General features: G+C 46.7%; 1 protein-coding gene across 3 annotated transcripts in view; it reads right to left on the reverse strand.

Moving 5' to 3' along the window:
* Rgs9 (regulator of G protein signaling 9) overlaps window positions 1-9,974 on the reverse strand; it is a 102,778-nt gene that overhangs the window by 46,035 nt on the left and 46,769 nt on the right. For all 3 annotated transcript variants that reach the window (XM_021175698.2, XM_029483863.1, XM_029483864.1), the window contains exons 2-7: window positions 8,997-9,093; window positions 4,132-4,182; window positions 3,382-3,488; window positions 3,145-3,196; window positions 2,826-2,884; window positions 880-956 (exon numbers count right to left, since the gene is read on the reverse strand). In XM_021175698.2, the coding sequence (XP_021031357.1) occupies window positions 880-956; window positions 2,826-2,884; window positions 3,145-3,196; window positions 3,382-3,488; window positions 4,132-4,182; window positions 8,997-9,093 (443 nt within the window). The remainder of the gene's footprint in view (window positions 1-879; window positions 957-2,825; window positions 2,885-3,144; window positions 3,197-3,381; window positions 3,489-4,131; window positions 4,183-8,996; window positions 9,094-9,974) is intronic.

Raw genomic sequence — 9,974 nt, forward strand, 5'->3', positions numbered from 1 at the left:
GGAAGGGGAAGGGGAAGGGGAAGGGGAAGGGGAAGGGAAGGGAAGGGAAGGGAAGGGAAGGGAAGGGAAGGGAAGGGAAAAAGGAATTAAAAAGAAGTGAACCTTGTAGAATCTGTGAGTTGTTCAGAGGCATAAGGTGTTACCCAGTCTACACTTCACATTCTGCTCCAGCCACACAGGATGCCCACACAGGACACTCTCCTGTCTCCTTAGTTCTACATGCCTGGAACATCCTCCCTTTCTTCCTCCACCCACCACCAACATCCTCCATAGCTTAGAGATTCTATTTCCACAGCTCCCTCTACAAACCCCTGCTCATCTCATGACCCTTATGTCACAGTACTGTGTGCTGGCCTGTTCCTTCATCTGCCTGACCTGAGGGGCTGATGTTCTCTAGCCCAAGCCTGGGGTTTATCACACAGATGCTCATTCTAGGTTGGTTGTAATCAAAGGAAACGGGGGAATGGGATGCCCTGTCCGTTGGTGAAGTGTTCACCTCCCAAGCATGAGGCTCTGAGTCTGATCCTCCAGTGCCCACCTAAAAATAGATAAATAAATGTTTTTAAGCTAGGCTGGTTTCATGTACTTGTAATTCCAGCATAGGAGAGGGAAAGACAGACAGATCCCTGGAGTTCTCTGGCCTGCCAACCTGGATTACTTGGGACTAGAAAGTTTCGAGTCAATGAGAGAGATTCATTTTCAGACAGTAAGGTAGCTGGCACCTGAGAGATCAGCAAAATTATCTTCTAGCCTGAGTACACACAGAGACAAGCATAGACACACACACACAAAATTAAACTAAATAAAACAAAGGAGCCAGGAAGGAGAGAGAAGAGACAGCCAGTAGAGAAAGTACCCCTGTGCCCACTTCACACTCACCGGTACTGCTCTTTGGCCTGCATGATGACAAAATCCCACTTGTAATTAATCTTCTTGTTCAGGAAATCATAATTTTCCTAGAGAAGAAAAACAAAATGAGATGGTAAGCTTCTTAGGATAGGCCATAAACAACAGGGCAGAACGCATCAAGCCATCAAAGGGTACCCATGGCTCCCCATGGCCCAGCAACACCCATGGCATCAAAACAGCACACATAAAGGGGGCCAGACAGAATTCTCAAATGCCTTTGCAGCAGGTCTCTTTGATTTGTTAACTGTATCCCAGATCTAATTGGGAAGAAAGGAGGTGGAGGGTGAGGGTGGAAACTATACTCAACAATGGGGCTCAAGAACGCAGAAAGTGAAACAAGCCTGGTGGCACAGGCCTGGGATCCCAGTTTCTCAAGAGGCTGAGACAGGAGGATCCAGTTTGGAAAATACAGTGAGACCCTGTCTCAAAACAAAAAAGTTTTTTAAAGAGCTGAGGATATAGCTCAGAATACTGGCCTACTAGGAAGAAGGGATGGGGAGAGTAGGGCTAAGAAGGGAAGGAAGGAAGGAGAGTTGGGGAGAGAGGAGGAAAGAAGGCCTTCCATGTGTGTATGAAACCATCACAATGTAATACAATATTTTGCACTATTAATATATGATAATAAAGGATTTGCAAAGATTAAGCCTGACTTGATGTGATGGATGGAAGTGGACAGGCATGGACCAGTTTTAAAGAATTAAAATCCATAAAAAACCCTGACATACCAGATATGTCAGCCTCACGTCCTGGTTAATTTTTGCTGCCCACTTTACACAACCTCGAGTCACGTGGGAAGAGGGAATCCCAGTTGATCAGACTGGCTGTGGCACATATCTGTGGGGCATTGTCATCTGGGATTGTTAATTGATAAAGGAATCCCAGCCCACTTTGGGCATCACCATTCCTAGGCAGGTGGACTTGAACTATATAGAAAGCTAGCTGAGCCTAGCCAGTGAGAAAGGCAGTCAACAGCATTATCCCTCCCTCCATGGTTTCTATCTTAGTTTCTGCCTTGATGTCCCTCAGTAACTGTGATTGGGAAGAATAAGCTGAAAGTATAAGCTTTCTTCCCAGAGTTGCCTTATGGTCATGATGTTTATCACAGCAACAGAATGAAACTAAGATACCTTATGGAATTTCCGGCATGTCCTTTGGGGAATCTGATTCACTCGGCCAAAAGGATGTCTTTCCTATTATTTTCACACCACAAATTTAGTTTAAATATGTTAACTCGGAGCTGTGTGTTATTATGTATATTAAGTTATCTCATTTGAGTGCGGCCAAAGGACCAGGATAGGCACAAAATCCCCAGTAACCACCAAGGCAAGGGCTCAAGTTACAGCAGGAGAGAACTGAAGCTATACATAGAAAAGGATATGCTTGCTTCAGTAAGCTGCAAACAAATCAATGGACCGGTAGATGGATGGATGAGAGGTGGATGGTGGATGATGGACGGGTGGATGGATGGACAGATGGATGGATGGATAGATGGATGGATGGATAGATGGAGGGAGGGATGGATGGATGGATGGATGGATGGATGATAGATGGATGGATGGATGGATGGATGGATGGATGGGTAATTGATAGATGATGGATGGATGATAGATGGATGGATGGATAGATAATGGGTGGATGATAGGTGGGTGATGGATGGATGGGTGGATGGATGAATCAAAGGTGGATGATGGATGGGTAAATAGATGAATAGATGGATGCATGGATAATGGATGGATGATAAGTGGATGGGTACGCAGGCAAATGAATAGATAATGGTGGATAATGGAAGGATGGAAAATACATAGATGGAGGACAGATAGGTAGATAAATGGAAGATGTATAGGTAGATGTAATAATGTAGAAAAAAGAGAAAATATCTCATGACTGCATTCTACTCCATTGTAAAAACTCTGTACCTTTTCATATTCTTCTAAAATCCCCTTCTTCTTGATATTCCGCTTCGCTAGATAGATGGCTGGAAAGGAAAACAGTGGCCTTTTCCATCATTGTCATACCCCAAATCCCCTTAGGGAGCCAGAAAAGATGCTCAGCCAACTAGCTTCCCCCATTCTCCCCTCCCCCTCCCCACCCCACGCCTCCAGGGATACCTCCAATACAGATGTGAGCTGACGTAAAGGTCATGGTGACAGCTAGACAAATGCCACCCAAATGCAGCAGGCAAATAAGCAGCGTGTTAGGCGAGAGCAGAGGCGTATGAGCAAGTGAGGTATTTACCGTAGTCTGTGTCTTCAGCTGGCCACTGCTGCGTGGGCCAGAAATATGGCGTCTACGAAAGCAAGCGGGAGAACCATGGTTACCTAGGAAGCTGGGAACTCGTGGACCCCTAGAACCCTACCTTAGACCTCTGTACCATTTCTAAATTCCTGATCTGGGAGGACATAAGGCCAACTAGTTAACTTTCCTGGGAAAATCTACGTCACATTACCACATAAGGTCAGGATGGAAGCTCACCTGAAATCGGTAGAGACTGCTGTCCGGCTTGAGGGTGAGATTCTTGGGGTCTTGCAAAGGATAGATATAGCCATACTTGACAATAAAGTTGCCCAGGTTCTGTGCCTCTGGGGAGAAGGAATTTCCAGATAAAAGTTAAAAATGGAAGCAAAGCAAGGATTTGTGGTTTCAGCCCGTGACCGCCAAGCTCCAAGAGAGCGTCGCATCCTTACAGCATAAGACCTGAGGCCTGGGACAGAGGTTCTTTTTTTTTAAGATTTGTTTGAGTTCTTATGTGCACCTACATGGATGGAACATAGTGTATGGGTTTGCACTCATGAGCATGTACATGTGTGTGAGTCAGAGGTCATGTCAGGTGTCTTTAGCACTCTCCACCTTTATTTTTTCAGACCAGGTCTCTCACTGAGCCTAGAGCTCACAGTTTCAGCTGGAGTGGTGGGCCTGCGAGCACACAAGACCTCTCCTGATTCACCTCCAGCTCTCAGTGCTGGGATCACAGACCTGGGCAGCCTTATGCACAACCGCTAGGAGGGGTTTGAACTCAGGTCCTCACTTTTGCAAACCAAACACTTTGCTCATTGAGCCATCTCCCCAGCCCACACCCTTCCTGCTGACTATGTTATCCACGAAGGTCCCGTCTCGCCAACTGAGATGTGCATTTCTTAGGGACTCATGCAAAGCCTCCTTTTGACTTTCCCCTTTTGTACTGCATGCATGGCAACCAGTTGGCTGCACAGGTGAAGGCCTCACCCAGGTTAGAGATCCAAAGGCGCTGGATGATCCACTGCAGAACGTCACCTCCTGCAAAACAGAGACGCATCCGATCAACGCTATAACCTCTTAACCTAGCCCGGGACCACCATGCCCTCCTCCACAAAGTCCATCTTCACTGTCTGGTGGTGGTCCTATCCCTGAGTGACCCCACCCCATTCATCCAAATAATTCAAAACAATTAATATCCACCGAGGCATGACCCCCACCATATCTATAGCTCATCCTCCACTATACGCTGTCTTTTATTTATAAGTTTGTTCAGGGTATGCTTGCTTTCTTGCTTGCTTGCCTTTTGCAGAGCATTACTAAGTTGTTCGGGCTGAATGTGAAATCACTCTATACAGTCCAGGTAATCTTGAACTCATAATTTGTTTCCATCTCCTACATAGCCGCTCTCATAGTCTTTGCCTCAGTCACTTGTATTTATCTTTTTACCGTAAAGTGGTTTAAAGACCACCACCCATCAAGTAAACAGACTGAGCCTGAGCATAAAGAAAAAAATGATTCTAGGCCAGCTAGGGTTCTGAATGGAGTTTGGACACATGGGAGTGAACCTGAACCAAGGATTGGATTTAAAGGAGGGCTGAGGGCAGGGATGGTTCTCCTGTATTCAATTCTCCAGGTATGGCACTCCAGAGCCAGACAATTCTAAATTCAAACCTTCAGGTTGCTGCGAAGGTGCTTTTATTCGAGTGGAGGAGGGAACCTATTTTAGTAACATCTTGTAGGTTGATACAAAACTTTGGAACAAAGAATGTAGGCTCCCTTTGTACTTTCGCCTTGGGCCTGGCAAATCTTCTGTTCTGGTTGGGGCACTGCACAGAGCTAAGGCCAAGTGCAACGAAAGGCAGGAGAGGCAGGCAGGGATGAGTCGAGAGAGACAGCGTCCTCAGCCACTCATGCCTGAGCATCTATGTTTATCTCAGGGTGGAGACAAGACATGTCCAAAGAAGTCTGAGGCTGCTGTGGAACCTGTGGGAGGGAGTCCTGAGCTTCGTTCCCAGCCTGAGGCCTCTGGCCTCACAACCACATGCTTTCTGTACAAGAGCAGTGGTGTCTCCAAAGAAAGATAAGATGCCCGAAACTCAACTCCCCAACTCAGACAGCACCTGTATGTAAATGGCCATGGCCGAATTCCCCACATCTTCAGCCTGATTCCCAAGGGCAGAATCTGGTCCCTGCCTGCCTGGGAACTGGCCCCCAAAGCATGCCAGAGAAGGTCACAGCTTGACATCCTATCATCTGTATCTTTGTGGCTAGCGGTCCTCCGTGATACTTCCCTCTCTGGGGGTAGAGAAAGGATATTTCTTTTACAGCCTTCCAAAGAGACCGATTATGATATCCTTATATTCCCTGGACATAATGATTTGATACAGTTGTAGTTAAGCATGAACAACCTGTCCCCACACACCCATACCTCTTCCTTAAGTATTTTGGAGGCTAAGATGGATGACCAGCCACTGTCTCCGTCAGTACCCACATGCCACGCTACTGCTTCCAAACATCCTCCATCCATCCTGTGTCTCTCAGCTTTGACTCACCCTAAGTTGGTTGCTCCAAAGCAAAATTCTTCATCTAAAATTCTGCTTAAAATACTAGGCCTGTGTGTCAACCACACCACGCCTCTCTCTTAAAGGCATGCAACTTGCAAGGCCTCAGCCTCAGGCAGACAGTAGACTGATTAGTTCTCTCTGCTGAGGAGCCCAGGGCTTTCTCATCCACTTAACTGCTTCCTGAAATAGACCAAATGAATTTACAGTGCCACCAGCATCTGCACCGAGGGGACTGTGCTGGCAGCAAGGCAGGCTGGCTGTTCAGGCTCCACAGCCGACTGTTCCCGGAAGCCCTGGCTCCTGCCATTAAAGAAGCTGCATGTACGGTTTGCTTTCATTGGCTCTCCCTTGGCAGGATGGGGGCTACTCCCTCATGGTCTGTTTCTACAGAAGGTGGAACTCAAGTGAAGACAGGGTAGATGGGCAATGTCATCCAAATCCAGAAATCACATACAACCCACACGCAAGGGAGGGAAAAAACACACACACACACACATACACACACACGGGACAAGATGGAGTCTAAGTCTCAAAGCCAGACTCAAATTCAAGGTCACTCCTGAATGGGCTCAGTACCAAGTTCTCAACCTCTTCATTGTTTCAGTACTGGAGACTGAACCTAGGACCTCACGCATGTTAGGTAAGAGTTGCACCACTAAGCCACCGCGACAGCTTGGATGATTTTATATATCTATAGTCCCATCTGTAAAATGGGTTGTCATACCTACCCCTACATTTATCCTGGGTGTTGGCAGACATAAGGGAGGGAACTGCCAACTTTCATAAGCTGTGACACATGTGCCACACGATGGGCCCTTGAGCAGCAAGCAAGCATGGCCTCTCTCATCCCTGCCGCCTTCCTCTCAGACTGGGTTTTCTGTCACCACTTTATAGTGAGAAAATGAGGGCAGGGCTGGGAAAGGGGTACTCGAGGGATTAAACCCCAGGTGTTCCACTCCTGTCTAGGGCTCTCTGTGCAGCTAACTCAGAATTGATTCACATATTCATATAACAAAGCTTTTATTAGCATCCGTATGTACCTGGTCACTCCAAGCACTGGGGTTACTGACAAGCAACCTAAGAACTTCCCACTGAAGGGTCCTCTAGTCCAGAGTTAACAAATTCAGAGCAGAAATGACAGACAGCCACCAGGATGCCTTCCAGGACAGCTGCCTCTTAAACACTGAGAAAAACCTACCCATAGGTCCCCACTTCCTGGATGCCCAGTGCTACTCTGAGTCCTAGTCTCCTATGTGTCCCTAAACTATTCTGAAACACTCCAATTCATCCCTATTTTGTCCTCAGCCAGCCAGAGTGGGTCTTCCATTAATTGTGCTAGAGAAACGCTTGGCAGGCATTACCCTTGTCTTTGACATGCCTTGTCTTGGTTTTCTCACTGTAAGGCATGAGCGGTGATCCCTGTCTGAGAGAAATGTCACAGGAGTGAATGAACCTGCACTGCTCAGGAGCAGGGCATGTGGCAGGTGGCTGATGGGTGGTAAAAGCCTGAACTATCCCTCCCCATGTCCGGTAACATCTGTAAGAAACTTGGGATAGTTATACCCACTGTCCTGGCTGGTTTTGTGTCAACTGACACAAGCTGGACTTATCACAGAGAAAGGAGCCTCCCTTGAGGAAATGCCCCCATGAGATCCAACTGTAAGGCATTTTCTCAATTAGTGATCAAGGGTGGGAGGGCCCCTTGTGGGTGGGACCATCTCTGGGCTGGTAGTCTTGGTTCTATAAGAAAGCAAGCTGAGCAAGCCAGGGGAAGCAAGCCAGTAATGAACATCCCTCCATGGCGTCTGCATCAGCTCCTGTCTCTAAGTTCCTGCCCTGTATGAGTTCCCGTCCTGACTTCCTTTGGTGATGAACAGCAGTGTGGAAGTGTAAGCTAAATAAACCCTTTCCTCCCCAACTTGCTTCTTGGTCATGATGTTTGTGCAGGAATAGAAACCCTGACTAAGACAACCACTCTGATGATTTAAAAAAGAAAAAACAGCAACACATTCAAAAGCAATCAGAAAGATGAGAGACAGCCTGTCTCTGCAACGTAAGGCACCTTGTGTGAACAAATGCATAGCCCAAGAGTGGGGGGCTGCTCAGTTGGTACAGTGCTTTGCCCACAAGCTTGGGGACCTGGGTGTTTTTGTCTGTTTGTTTGTTTGATTGATTGATTGATTGACTGTTCTGCGTTCAAAGCCAAGTGTGGTAGCAGGCACGGTGGGGAGACAAGTGGGCAAGCTCAAAGGAAGTTAGGGTCCCTGTCTCAAAAGGCAAAGTAGATAATGTATAAGGAGCAACAGCCAAGCTTGATCCTTTACATTACATGTGCAGCGGGGAGGAGAGGCAAGGCGAGGGAAAAGCAGTGAGGTCATGGGTAGGCTCACAAATCCCTGCGTCCCAGAAGCTGCCATGCCTCGCTGTGACACAAAGCATGGGTAACTGAGAAAGCAAAACGCACCCTTATGCTCACACCCAACACCACACACACACTAATGTCCCCAAGTGATACTCTGTAGTACCCTTAAACCCTCACACAAGGAGGGACTAGGGATTCCGTCTCATAGGGAAAGCTCAGGAGGGTCTGAGTGTGGCTTAGAAGGGTGAAGAAAGACAGAAGCCCTGTTTTCCAGCCAAACGGCAGTAAATATTTTAGCTTTGTAGACTTAATGCTGTCTGAGCATAGCCATATATTTCAGCGCTCTGTAGCCGGAATGGCACAGCAGCTGTAGATTACACGTAACAGAAATAAAACTTCTCTTACAAACATAGGCAGGCTGTGGGCAACTGGGCTGTGTCTTGGTTAGGTTTCTCTTGCTGTGATTAAACTCCATAACCAAAGCAGCTTAGGGAGGACAGAGGCTTATTTGATTTATATCTTATGTCATAGTCCACTGAGTGAAGCCAAGACAGGAACCTGGAGGCAGGAACTGCAGCAGAAGCCATGGAGGAACACAGCTTACTAGCTTGCTTACTAGCTTGCTACTCCTGGCTTGCTCAGCTAAGTTTCTTATACAACTCAGGACCCAGCAGTCCCCCTCCATGGGCTGAGCCTGCTCACATCAATTACTAAGTAAGAAAATGCCCTATAGATTTGCCATCAGCCAATCTGATGGAGGTATTTTCTTAATTTCTAGGTAACTCTAGCTTGAGTCAAGTTGACAATAACAAACAAAATAATAATAATAATAACAATAAAGCAATCAGGATATTATGTGTGCTCAAGTTTGCTAGACCCCCTCTGGGTTTTGTTTCAAGTCACAACCAAGACACAAGCCACATCACCTGTCATGGCGTGAGGGACACTGGTGACCAAGACTCTCTGGTTCTGCATTCTGACTCCCGTCTCTGGGTTCTGCATGTCCTTCACCAGTGCTTCAATCTGCAAGACAAAACAGGAAGAACCTGTTGAATCAAACTGTCCCAGAAGCTTTTCATAACACGAACAAGATCCCAACATGCAAAGCGGACTCAGAGGCTTCCAAGCTGGTGCAGGAGCCAGATAGACACTAAGCAGCTACCGTACAACCAGAACCAAGCCTGTGCTCTGTAGATAGAGGCCTCCCTGCCTGGGAGGCCTCAAAGAGATGGATTCTGACCCAGGGAATGTGCAGAGGCTCAAGAGAAGACTGCCCTCAACAAGAAAAATGTTGATGGACAGAAAAATGAGAGAAAACCGCAAGCAGAGGCGGTGGGGAGGCAGTGCCCATGACTTTGAGAAATGAAAGAGATGAAGTGGGAATGGCAGGCAGAGACCAGGTTGGAGTAGACTTCAAATGCTGCTCCTGAGTTAGATTTTGGAACAGCAGCTGTTACTGGAGAGCAGTGTGTCTCCACATCACAAAGACAAGGAGAGAAAAAATGGTTTCCCAAGGTAGAAAAAGGGTGAAATGGTCCCTGATCCACTCAGAGTTGCTGCAACCATGGAGGAAGGAAATCAAAGGGTTTCCTCCCCTGTGGCCACCCCCTCAAGCTGTCCCAGTATAACAGTGGATGAGCCTCTGAATCAACTAGAATGGGTCTGGTAGTGAGAATTATGGAATTTTTATTTCTTTAAAACACACACATACACAGAAAGAGAGAGAGAGAGAGAGAGAGAGGTACAGAGACATAAACAGAGAGACAGAGACAGACAGAGCAATATTATAGGAATTTGTGTGTGTGTGTGTGCGCGCGCATATATATATATGTATACATATATATATATATATGTATGTATGTATGTATATATATATATATATATATATATATATATATATATAT

Source organism: Mus caroli, chromosome 11 (assembly GCF_900094665.2).
Source record: "Mus caroli chromosome 11, CAROLI_EIJ_v1.1, whole genome shotgun sequence".
Lineage (NCBI taxonomy): Eukaryota > Metazoa > Chordata > Mammalia > Rodentia > Muridae > Mus > Mus caroli.